The sequence below is a fragment of the Poeciliopsis prolifica genome, unplaced genomic scaffold (assembly GCF_027474105.1).
Source record: "Poeciliopsis prolifica strain line A6 unplaced genomic scaffold, Auburn_PproV2 SCAFFOLD014, whole genome shotgun sequence".
Taxonomy (NCBI): domain Eukaryota; kingdom Metazoa; phylum Chordata; class Actinopteri; order Cyprinodontiformes; family Poeciliidae; genus Poeciliopsis; species Poeciliopsis prolifica.
Window position 1 is genome coordinate 11,427,933 of NW_026562389.1, and position 13,378 is coordinate 11,441,310.

The 13,378-nt window shown below is 42.8% G+C and overlaps 1 protein-coding gene across 1 annotated transcript in view; it reads left to right on the plus strand.

Annotated features, from left to right (window-relative positions):
* Positions 1 to 13,378, plus strand: part of znf608 (zinc finger protein 608) — a 34,728-nt gene that overhangs the window by 17,217 nt on the left and 4,133 nt on the right. Inside the window, exons 3-8 of the mRNA XM_055039445.1 lie at positions 4,444 to 4,531; positions 6,439 to 8,860; positions 9,665 to 10,109; positions 10,539 to 10,717; positions 11,664 to 11,811; positions 12,544 to 12,600. Coding sequence (XP_054895420.1) covers positions 4,444 to 4,531; positions 6,439 to 8,860; positions 9,665 to 10,109; positions 10,539 to 10,717; positions 11,664 to 11,811; positions 12,544 to 12,600 — 3,339 coding nt within the window. The remainder of the gene's footprint in view (positions 1 to 4,443; positions 4,532 to 6,438; positions 8,861 to 9,664; positions 10,110 to 10,538; positions 10,718 to 11,663; positions 11,812 to 12,543; positions 12,601 to 13,378) is intronic.

Below are 13,378 nucleotides of genomic sequence, written 5' to 3' on the forward strand. Positions count from 1 at the left end.
ACATGATGCTTCTTTCTGTTCCAGGTTTTTCAATTTATTTACTTAATTTGACTTTAAAACAACCTGGAAAAATAACCCACATCTCTGAGTGCGGAGCGGGAATCCTCCAGAGGCCTTTCGGTTCAAATGGAGAAGAAAAGCAGAACCAGATCCAGTCCAACGGTGCAAAACGGCACCGTGGGACTGATGGGCTGCAGATCAGATGGCCGATGATTGACCGGCCAAACCGGGCGCTTTAATTTCCCGTTAAGGAGCCGCCGCGCGTCTCCACAGAGGCTCTGCCAGCCGCCGGGCTTCTGATGCTGGCTGCTGGTTTGAATCCCAGCCCAGCATCGGTTAAGGCTGAAGAGGAAAAACAGAAACAGAAATGAAAAGGGACAGAAAGGAAAAAATGTCTCCTCTCTTCAATCGACAAAAAGGCACTTAGATCAAGTTTTATGGAGTGAAGAAAGGCTCAAAATTTAGGTGGTTAATTCAAATGAAGCTTCTATAATCGAGCTAATATTTGTTAATGAGAAAACTGAGGTCCATAAATGTGGAAACAATCAGACAAATGGAAATGATGAGAAGCAATCAATGAGTGAGAAATAAAAAATCTTTAATCATTCAAGTCATTTATTTAACTAAATTCACTATAAACAGTTTTTTAGGGAAAAGTTTTAGATTATATTATTTTATAAAATATATGTTTTACATATTTGTTGAAAACTGTCACCATGTCATGACATAATCTGTGAAAAAAAATTAGCCACTCTGCTTTCTATTGCTAACTTGAAACAACCAATCAGAGCTAGGGGGCGGGGCTTAATGTTGTTGTTTACGCTCCGTCTCTGCCATGTTACAGTTAGCAGAGCCTGTTGTGAATGCTAAGGCTAGTTAGCCAAACAGCTAACTTGTTTTAGCTGATTGACTAAAATCAGTCAATTTTACTCAAGACTAAACTAGCATATCAGTGCTAACATGTAGCAGCATAGATGCTAATGCTAATGTTAGTCTCCACAAAGGAGTTTCTGGAAGCTGAATTTCTAACATTTTTCTCCAATGTGATGTTTGAATATCAGATTATAAACAATAAATATATTTTCTGTTGAGTTAACATGTTTATTTATTCAACAACTTAGCAGCAAAAATGATTTTTGAACTGAAGATGTTGCTTATGTGTCAACACATAGTTATAATTTATCATTAAAATGTGATGATTAATCACAATTAAGTTGATAAAAAAAATTTTATCAAGTCTCACCACAAGTTTGAACAAATAGATAAAATATATTGTATTTATAAAAGACGGCAGAAAAGTTGGATCATTTAAAATAAAAAAAACTGAAGGGGAAATCCTTTTTTTAATTTTTACATTCATGCTGTTGTTGGAAAGAGGGACAGATTCTCTCCCTGCAGCTCCAGGATAATTTGGTGGTGGAGGGATACGATACGACCGGGAGGGGATGCAGGTTGCATGTTAATTAAGCCGAATACTAATTGGACAGACAGAAAGGAGATGAAGAGCTGCTCCTCTTCCTCCTCTCTGCAGGAGTTCAGACTTTAATCAAACACGGATCAGCCGGAATATGATTTTTCAAATAAACGGAAAAATTATAAGCAAAGTAAATATTTAGCTTGAAGGAAAAATTTTTATCAACTTAGTTTATAAATTAAACAATTAGTTCTGAGTCAGATAGTTAACTCTGGGTTAGCTACAAAGCCAGTTACCTCAGAGCTAACTATATATTTAGTATTTAGCTTGCTAATAAATATATTTGGTAGCTAAATATGTAGTTAACATGCTAAATATTTACATTGAAACAAAGCTTATAATTTGAGGCAAAAACTTAATTTACAAACAAAACTTTTAGCTCTGACCTAAATATTTAGTTAGCTCTAGACTAGCTTAATATTTAAATATTTCTTAGATTTCTTATGAAATATTTACTCTAAAATTGTTTCAAAAATTTAGAGTTTTCTAGAAAATTTAAGAAAATCTCAAATTTTCTTTTTTCTTTTTTTTCTCGCAAAGTTTCGACTTTCAGAGCTCAGAAATTTCCCAAATATTTCTGAGTTTTGTTGGAAATTAACTCGTTTTTGACCCGATTGCACATCATTCACAGCTGACGAGGTTCGACCATCTTCACTTCCAAAATAATAAAGGCTGAAAAGAGATAAAAACAGGAAACAGACCATGAAGTGTTTTGAGTTGTGGCTCTTTAGACCCTGATGTTGCCATCGAGTTTTTCGGTTTCTTCCCAGAAAGAGTAAAAATAGAAACTGTGTCACTTTGAGACCTCATGAAGCTTCATCATGCCAGAATGACGAGGGAAACCTTCACTGCTGCTTCTCTGGCCTGAAAGATGCTAACACACAATTTAGTCTTATTTTCATATTAGCTGTAGAAGTCACTTTTCATAGAGTCATCAGGCGCTTGGCTCTGTGGAGCCGCATTTCTAATTGAGGAGCATCTTCAGTGTGACAGACGGTTAAACTGCCACTTCACGTCTCGCTGCTGGCAGAGCTAATGAGCAGCAAATCGGATCTTCAGGGCAGTTCTGGCTGCTGTTGACCGAGAGCAAATGATGAGGCTCACACTGCAGTTCTACATCGACTGAGATTTAAGAGAGAGAGAGGAGACAGAAACATGAAGATAAACACAGTTATGTCTTTGTAAACACAGAGGATGGATGGATGGATGGATGGATGGATGGATGGATGGATGGATGGATGGATGGATGGATGGATGGATGGATGGATGGATGGATGATGGATGATGGATGGATGGATGGATGATGGATGATGGATGGATGGATGATGGATGGATGGATGGATGGATGATGGATGGATGGATGGATGGATCGATGGATGAATGGATGGATGGATGGATGATGGATGGATGGATGGATGGATGGATGGATGGATGATGGATGGATGGATGGATGGATGGATGGATGGATGGATGGATGGATGGATGGATGATGGATGATGGATGGATGGATGGAAGGATGAATGGATGGATGGATGGATGAATGGATGGATGGATGGATGGATGGATGATGGATGGATGGATGGATGGATGGATGGATGATGGATGGATGGATGGATGGATGATGGATGGATGGATGGATGGATGGATGGATGATGGATGGATGGATGATGGATGGATGGATGATGGATGATGGATGGATGGATGGATGGATGGATGGATGGATGATGATGGGATGGATGGATGGATGGATGGATGGATGGATGATGGATGGATGGATGATGGATGGATGGATGGATGATGGATGATGGATGGATGATGGATGGATGGATGGATGGATGATGGATGGATGGATGGATGGATGGATGGATGGATGGATGATGGATGGATGGATGATGGATGGATGGATGATGGATGGATGGATGGATGGATGGATGGATGGATGGATGATGGATGGATGGATGATGGATGGATGGATGATGGATGATGGATGGATGGATGGATGGATGGATGGATGATGGATGGATGGATGATGGATGGATGGATGATGGATGATGGATGATGGATGGATGGATGGATGGATGGATGGATGGATGGATGATGATGGATGGATGATGGATGGATGGATGAATGGATGGATGGATGATGGATGGATGGAACCATCGTTCAGTTCAAATCTTCTCAGCTTCCTCTTCCTCAGTCTTCATCGCCTCTCAGCTCCGCTGGTTGTTGTTTCTGTTTCTCCTTCCTGTCATCATCATCATCATCATCATCATCTTGTCATTCTTCATGAGAAGCAGGCGAGAGCTGAGAAGTGAGAAATGCTGCAGGCAGAGAAACGTGGATCTCCATATTCAGTCCAAACTGCTGCCTGAGAGAATCATGAGAACGTCCATCAGATCCTGTTTCACTGTGAAGCATCTCAGTGTATTTTCATTTCTGTTTTATTCCCTGGTATTTAGAGTTGTATTAATCTGATGTGGTGCCCGTTCCTGTCAGGACTGCAGCAGGAATAGTTTGCTCTGATGCACAAAGTGTTGCTTTAATTAGAGAAGGCAACTGGAACAGTCAGACAGCAAATGAAGCCATGACCCATAATCATTCCTTGATTAAAGGCCAACTTTGGTGAGTTTACTAGAACGTCCATTACGTTCAGATGGCCTAATGGACGCCATCTGAACATTATTTTATCAGAAAGGCAGAGACAAATGTTTGTTCTGCAGTTCTTGTAAATAAATGATGAATTTTTCTTTTTGCATTCACACTGACTGATGTTTGGTTTCTCCCTCTGCAGAGATCTTCAATGAAAGTCATTCACTGTTAGGCAGCTAATTTGGGATTAGTAATCTGGTTTTGGAACCAGAGATTATAGTGTCTGTTTCAGGATCAGCCTTTTTAAATACATTTTAACATTTCTAGCCTGAGGGTTCTGGTTCTGTGTGGTCCGATTAATGCTGTTGTGCTCCTGACAGGTGTGCTGGTGGTGAACGTTACCTGGAGGAAGAGAACCTACGTGGGAACTCTGCTGGACTGCACCAAACACGACTGGGCTCCTCCAAGGTAAAACTGGACCGTCAGACGCGTGTGAAGCTCCGCCAGACGCCGATCGGCTGATACTGACATGTGAAGCTGATCTGATCCTCCGATCTTTTCTACCTCAGAAAAGGTCAAAAACCAGCCAATCCTCTTCAGTCTGACAGACCAACCCACCTGGTCATGTCTGCATGTTTGCATTTAACAGTTAGTTTTCTTGTTATACTTTGAAACATTTCAGAAAAAAAGAATAATTAGCAGTTTGGGTTGATCAGTAATCAGAGCTCGATCAGAAAACGCTGTCGGTGCTGCAGCTCTACTCCAAACTATGGAAACGTCTCATTTGCATTTCCGTTTTTTGTTCTTTTTTGTGACATTTTAAAAGTTCACACGACAATTGGATGGAAACATGGCTGCTGATTACAATCAGTTAATGAATGCGTTTGATTAGCAGCAGCTGGCTGCATCAAATGCAGACATAAGCAGGACTGACAGACTGAAACCTGTTCTCTCTGTTTCTGCACTTATAAAATCGTCCTGGTGGAGATAAACGATGACAAACAGTCCAGCCTGATCCGGGCTGTTAAACCGATGACCACTGCTCCGGTTCGCAGGACAAAAACTTGTTTTTTCTTTATTGCTGCAAAGATGATTAAAGTTGTCTCAGCGGGTTTCAGCCGCAGTTTGGTGATGAGCTTTTATAAAAACTCTCAGCTCTGCATCCAAACGTTTTATAAACTGAGAGCTGCTGAGTGGGAAACGTGACGCCGCCTCCCTCGCTCTCCTGAAACCTTTCAATTATTGCTCCTGTATGTAAGTGATAGTTGTCATGGCAATTACAGCTTAATCTCCAAAAGTGGGGACTAAATTGCTTTTTTCATTTCGACTCGTCTCTCGGCGGAGACCCAATGCATTTTCATAACGTAGTCCAGTGGAATAAAGCTCCTTTTTTTCTTGTTGATTCATTTTCTGAATTAAGTGAAAAAGATTAAATATAATCAGACAATCGTTGATAGAAAATGTGTTTCTGAATCACCGTCACTCTATTAAATAAAGACACAAAAGCAGGAATAATGGTTGAAATGTCAAATAAATAGCTGGAGGTTTCGCCAAGTATTTCAGCAGCAACTGTGCAAAAAACAACAACAACAAAAAAAAACATACAAACATCACAGGAAACCTGAGATGACTTCTTAAAATATCTAAACTCTGAATTTTCTCTGGATTATTAACACCATCCGGTTCTGGGGAAAAGTGCTGCGATGACTGCATTAAAGGGTCGTTATGGATGCAGAGCCGTGGCTCCAGCAGACAGGTTCCTGATATAAATAACAGCACGTATTGGAGTGTGGAAAAGCAGCGTTAAGATGCAAAGCGCAGCAGCAAACAGCATCAAAAGACTTCAAGGTAAAAGGGGAACGCCGTGTGAATACAAATCGACTGAAAGACGGAGATAATGGTGGATTTTACAGATTCTTTCATGTTTATCAAATAAAAACAGGCTTTGTGTAGAAAAAAAACTGTTTGTGGTGAACATCAGGGTGAAGTGGTTCACTTTGAGTTGAAATCTGATTTCAGCTCATTCTTGGTTAAAATATGAAGTGCCCTCCATTTGCAACTCAAATGCTCATCATTTTAAAATGTTCAGTCAACATTAAACCTGCCCAACTCCAAAAATATATCAATTTAAATGATGCTGCCGAGGACACCGACTGCTCTTCAAGACTTATCACTGTCATTCCTAATATTCTGGCCAGAAGCAGATCCTATTGCAAAACACTTGACTCTGAACATAAGACTTGTGCTTTTTGTGGCATTATTTGAATCACAATGTTGTTCTGGGATCTCTGTTTTACAGCACCACTACATAGTGACACTTGATTAACCAGTGACTGCAGATTCTAGACATTTTGCTGCTTTCTTTCTCTCTCCAGGTTTTGTGAGTCTCCTTGCAGTGATCCAGAATTCCCCGGCGGCCGCGGACGAGGGAAAAGGATGAGAATGGCCATGTCTGAGCGGCCCTGCATTGAGCCGTCCCATGGCTCTAAAGTCAGAGGTCTTCCACACCACCGGAGCCGAGGAGGCGGCGTAGCAGGATCCATCCACAGCAAAGGACGGAGGGGCAGCCTGAACCTCATCAACAGCAATGGCAGAGCACCTCCTTCCTTCTTCACGGTCGATGACGTTAAAGCCACCAACGTAACTTCCTCTATCCCTGCCGGGAAGCGAAAGAACAAACCACCAGCCGACTTGGACCTTAGTCTCGTTTCCTCGGACGACATTAAAAACGGGAATGGGAAGAGGATCCGAGCGAAATCCCGGAGTGCCCCTTCGACGCCTTTGGGCAAATCGGACCCATCTTTCATGGATCCAGGAGGAGGCTGTGCTTCCTCTCCTCCCCCTCCCATTCTCATCGACTGCCCACATCCAAACTGCACTAAACGCTACAAGCACATCAACGGCCTGCGCTACCACCAGACACACGCACACCTGGAGGCAGAGGAGCAGAGGAAGCCAGAGCTGGGTCCCTCAAAGGATGGGGACAGTGAGGATCGACTATCAGACTGTGAGGACAACATTAGCAACTTGTCGTATGAGCCCCCAGACAACAGCACAATCACTCACAGCTCCTCCAAGAAACCCACTCCTCTCTACAAGGTGACTACGGTGGGGTCACCTAAGAACAGACGGTTACTCCTCAGCACGGACCACAGTCCTTCCGCCAACTCCAAAACCAGAAGAACCTCACTCCTGAAAGACGGTCTGATTGATGACCTCAGCAATCTGCCTATCATTTCCAACATGACTGTGGTTTTGGAGAACTGCATGATCCCAGACAGAAGCACGTCTGTAGAGATGCCGAAACTGGAAGCAGAAGGACTGATTGATAAAAAGGGAGGAGCGTCTGATAAAGGTAAGAAAGCCAATGGGAAGGTGGAAAAACTGTCCAAGTCCAGGACTAACCGTCCAATCGCTCCAGCTCCAGCTCCGGCTCCACCGAAGCTGATTGCCATACCCAACACCACATATCCGACCAGCACAGCTGATGTTGCACCCCCACAGCAGTCGTCCCCAGTGGCTGCCATTGGCCTCCCTAGTAAAAACCTTTCCTTAAAACCCATTAAACCAAAGCTTAGCATCGTAGTGGAGCCAAACCTTGTCAAAGCCACAATGGTCACTTGCAAAGAGACCAGGAAAAAGGAAAAACGGAAGATAAAGGACAAACATAGCAAAGAACCAGCAAACAGAACTCCCAATGGTGACAGTACTGTGATCAAAGTGGAAGACGTCGGAATTGGACCTAAAGGTGCCATTAAGGAAATATCCGGAAGTCTTCTGAAGGAGCACCTTAGCAAACAGGACGTAATGAACGGACTCTCAGAGAGCCAGGAGAGCAGGATGGCCAGCATACGTGCAGAGGCTGATAAAGTCTACACTTTCACAGACAATGCCCCCAGTCCGTCTATCGGTGGTTCGTCGAGACTCGACTCAAGTCTCGTAGCAGACGGAGGCAGTAAGAACGACAGCCCTGCCTACTCCGATATCTCAGATGCCGGGGATGATGGAGGGTCTTCTGAGTGTCGCTCAGATGGACTCAGGTCCAAGTCCAGCTCCTCGTCTTCCTCTGAGGTGAGCTCCAATAGCAACTATGCTAACTCTAGTAAAACCCCTCCCACCGCTTTGAAGGAGCCCCAGTCCCCATACTACCATGGCTACGATCCCTACTACCTGCAAGGATACATGCAGCCAGACAGGCACAGCAGCGGAGCTGTTGCTTTCCATAAAAACTCTCCTCACGACAGCAAAGGGAAAGATAGGAAAGAGGACATTAAAGACGACGACAAAAATTCCTCCCACGACTTCTCCGATTCTAAGAAAGGTGACGGGCCTCCTCAGTCTCAGCTCCAGCTGGCGATGAGTCAGACCCAGACGGCTTTGGCCCAGTCCCTGTACTACGGCCAGTACTCCAGAGGTCTGTACATGGACCAGAAACTTTTACTGGCTTCCAAATGCTGTGACCAGACCCTCACTGCCAAGCAAAGAGGACAAGGGTTGAGGGACACTGATGATGTTAAACATATGGTTGGGGCCAGTGGGGCCTTGCTTGGTAAAGGCCCAGATGGTGCTAAAGGTTGCTGTGGCAAACCGGTTCTTTCCTATGTGGAGATGAGTGAAAGGGGAGAAAGGGGGCAGAGTCTGGGCGTAAAGGTGGTGCACAGTGGCATAGTGGACCAGCACCAGGTTTCAATGAAAGACTGTGATGACATCAAGTCACCCTCCTCTTCCTCCTCTTCTTCATCCCTCCACAATCCAAACAGTCAGACAGATCTGGACTCAAATGTTTCGTTTTCCAGTGTAAGTTTCTCCCTCTGTTTATAACCCGCCGCCGCCGCTGATGGTGTTGTTGGTGTGCTTTACTGACTGCTGTTGAGTGTCACAAAGAGATTAACCTCACATTGTGTACAATAGGTGCTAATATCAAGGACCATGTGGCTTCTGTGCTGCTATAGCTCTACTCTGATATACTACTTCATTTGTTTCCAATGCAAATGTCTTTTAACGTTTAGAGTGAGATTTATTGGAGGAAATGTGTTTTTTCCAACTTTAGCTGTAAAGGAACAAAAAGCTTGTGCAGTTTGCGTACCAGTGTCATCCCTTTAACCGAGCCGTGTTGAAGAGGTTGCTCGTTTTTCCTCCAAATTGCTCTAAACTCTTCACTTAATCATGTGTGAGACGCCACTCTCTGCCTCACATCTCACTGCTGAATGGCCGCCTGCTGTTGAAACGTCGTCATCCTTCATCAACATCTCATCCAGAGCCAATGATAGATGGTCTGTCTATGGCTCTGTTCACTCAACTACAGTGTTTCCTCTATAGTCATTCAGCAGCGGTGGGCCACCGTTGAGAGTAATTGTCAAATGAACAGATGAAAGTCATAAATTACCCTTCGCTTGTCCTTAAAAAGCACTAAAGAGACAATTTGCTGACGCTTAAATAGAACGGTATCTAAGTTTGGCCCTCGCACCTGGCAATGTAAGCAGCACCGAGACGTGGACTGAAGTCGAACTGACCCGAAAAATGGCTGCCACCCACCACTGTTAACAAAGAATTATAGGGGAAACACTGAACCAGCACCAACACTTGTCCCCATCAATCTAGTCCCCAGACGGCCCCGCCTGGGCGCACCGCCTCGCGCTCAGCAAATATTCAGAGCTTCAGAGTCAGCACGGGGAGAATGTCGAGGAGGGGGAAGCGGGCAGTGGGAAGGAGTGGGGCACTACCGTGGAGCCTGCTGGGGCCAAGATGACCTCAGGTGGCATAGATGCTAAAAAACCCAGAGCTCACGGGCTCCAGGACTTCCCGCCTGTCACTGACACGGAGGATTCAGACCGACAGGAAGGGCTGGAGGACCAGGACCAGGACCCCTCTGGAGGGCTGTCAGAGGAGCCTCACAATGCCAGGGCGGCAGTGTCTCCTCCCATGACCCCCCAGCAGCCCTACATCCAGTACCAGCACTCCTCCTACTCTCCCTACCTGGCGATGTGTGAGGGCAGCGGGGGCTCCTACAGGGGAGTGTCCCCAACGCTGGTCCACAACTACCCAGGTAACAGACAGACATCAGCTGCCTGCATATTTAGACTAAATGTACTCATAAATGCAGAAATGTAACATCCCTACGATATGAAGCCAAAGGGAAAATACCTGCATTTTATATAATGGCCAGCAGAGGGCAATGATTAATAATAATGCACAGCTTAAAGGGGCAGCATTATGTGTTTCCAGGCACATTTTATAGTCCGTTAAACTGACTTCCTAAATTACCGCCTCGAAACTGGGCTTCTTCCAGGTCCAGTGTTAAATGTTCATTATGATTTAAAATCTACTTGTATTGTTGCATCATTATGCCATTATCACTATGGTTTCAAATTAACAATATTATCATTTATCGCAATAACTTCTGGGGAAATTCATCGTGCAGCTATTTGTTATTGTGACAGGAATATTTGCTCCTGCTTTGTGTTTCCTTCTCCAGGTTTCCACTATCCTCTGTATGGAAAGACGGCAGGCAGGGAGGAGTCAGAGGTCACTCCGCCCGGCAGAGGAGAGCCGGCCAACAGCAAGCTGATCGGCGACTCTTCGTCCTCCTCCTCCTCTTCCTCCGTGGAGCTGCTGCAGCAGCCCAGCCATCATTTCCATGGAAAATCCCCAGCTGTGAGAAAACGCTCGCTTTCTTCACGGCCACACTCACACTGCGCCGCTCCTCTGATGTTTGTTTTTCCTTCACATATTGGATCTGATGGTTCCTCTGACAGAAACCCCCACAGCGCAGGATGAAAAGAAAGACAAACACGACAGGAAGCAGATGTTTTATCTGTTCTTGAAAAAGTTAATTCTGACTTCAAGCAATTAGACTGACATTTACTGCATAAACACCAGGCATTATTAAACATAAGCCTGGCACTAAGCATCTTTAATTTCAAACATAAACACCGAAGAGCCTCTGTACATATCCAGGGCAGCTGAAGTCCAGTCAAAAGTTCTCCCAACACGCTTAACTTGAAGATTTCTGGATTAATTTCACTTTTTTAAAAATTCTGTGGTTTTTATCAGAAATTATATAAAATATAAAGTTTGCACAAAGTAAAAATCATCAGACATGCAGAAGCAGTGATTATAAGCTAACAGCAAAGCTAACTGTTCGTTATTGCTAACTTTGCTAGCTCCCCTAAATAATTTTTTCTGGATATATTCTAAATTACTTGGTAGTTTTGTGAACTTTCAGTTGAATTAAGTTCTACGTATGTGTTAACGTTTTTTTATCCACTGTTAGAAATTCTTCAAATCGTTAGACATTCATGCTCTTATTTTGAAGTGTCTGTTTACGCATACATTCCGTTTCCTCTCTTCGTCTTCCCGCTCTTTGCGAGCAAAGACCATGTAAGCCCGCCCCCTGGCTCTGATTGGCTGTTTCTGACAGACCTGTGCATGAGATCAAATCAGCTCCGTTTTTCACTGATTGTCTTCCTCCTATCAAACAGTCACAAAATGGCGATACTTTGTTAAATTTTCAGCTTGTGAGCTCAGAAACGTTAACATTTGACCTAATGTGAATCAGAAAAGCCGGAACAAGCCGAGTGTTTGTCTGTTTTCTGCCCAGCCTGGTGAGAAGGGTTCGCCTGAGGAAGACAGAGACATCGATCGGGAGAGGAGCCACTTATCGTTTGCTCGACACCTCCACACACATCATCACACACACCTGGGCATGAGCTACAGCCTGATGTCCGGCCAGTTTGATATCTACCAAGGTACAGAGCTGCTGCTGCTGCTCCAGACCTGCTCACATGTTTTAACAATTCAAAAAGAGCTTTTATTAATAGATTAGTGACAGAAACACAGTTAGAAAAGCATCAAAATGTAAATGTGAACAAACTCTGTTCAGTGAAGACATTTCAGCTAATCTTGTCTGTTTATTTAAAAGTTGCTGTGTAATATTGTTTTTGAATCCAGTTTTGTTTAATTACAGAAATTAAGAAAACATCTAGTCTCTGTAAGGTGTGTGATTTGGAATCAAATGAATATCCTGATATTTATTGAGATCTGTGGCGATAACGATAAATATCATAATCTGTTTTAGTTATAAAACTTACAACAAAAATTTTAAAAATCACATACAAATTATGTGGAATGTATGAGTATGTGTGAAAACTTTTGTAGGTCGTTTTTGTATTTTAGCTGTTTCCCATTAGATTATAAATCTCAATGGTGAGAATGACATGGAAACACAATTATTCCTGTCACAGTGACAAATTTTACTGGGCGACAAATTATCCCAGAAGTTGTTGCGATGAACGATAAAATTGCTGTTTTGATATTATAATGACAATGGCACAATAATGCAAGAACAGATTCATTCTCAAAGATCAATAAACTGTGAATTATAATTTAACACTAGAACTGGAAAATGTTTTAAATAGCCCAAATAAATAAACAAAAAACATAAATAATAACTGATTGTTTTTGTGTGTTATGTTGTGCAGGTCTGAGCTCCAGGTCGCTGGTCTCCAGTCAGCAGGTGTCGGGTCATTCCTCAGCAGGTGAGACGGAAACTGAACCAGAAAAACTTCTCACTTCAATTCAAGCCATATTTACAAGACTGCACATGTTACATAACTATTCACCATTGTGTCAAAAAACTAAACAAAAAGCATTGCAGTGTCAAAACTGAAGAAAGCAACAAACACATTTCTATTTTTTCACATTTAAACCATGACAAAAGATGTGAATGGATCATTTTAAGATGAAACTGCTCTGCTTTTGCAAACAGAGTAAATAATGTTGAGAACTGTCGTAATCTAACTGTTAAACTTTTCTTCTTTAGAGAAAATCACCTTCTGAGTAAATGATCCTCCGTCTGCAGTGTTTTTTCTGTTGCTTTGTGTGAAAGCGTAAAACAATGCAGAGGGAACCTGCCAGGCAGTTTCAGAGCACAATGTGACAATTATGTAATCCTGCAAAGTCTGCAGTTACCTGGAAATGGTGGAGATGGAAGAGATTAGCTTCGTTTTCTCCCCATCCTAACTCACCAGATTGGATGCATTTGCCCCAAAGTTGCATCATCACATAAAAAATTTTTGTAAACAAAATATTTTCACCATATGTGTTGTATATTTTGTCGATATTTTACATTAAAACAGGATTAATTGCAGGCCCTACAATTATCTCGATTAATAAAAGCTCAACTGGGTTTTCTGAAGTATGTGTTTAAAATAACACACCCACATATAATTCAGTTTCTCTCTTTAATTACAAACTCTATTTCAATAATCTCGGTATTAAAATAAATCTAACACTTGGGAGACGCAATCAGAAGAG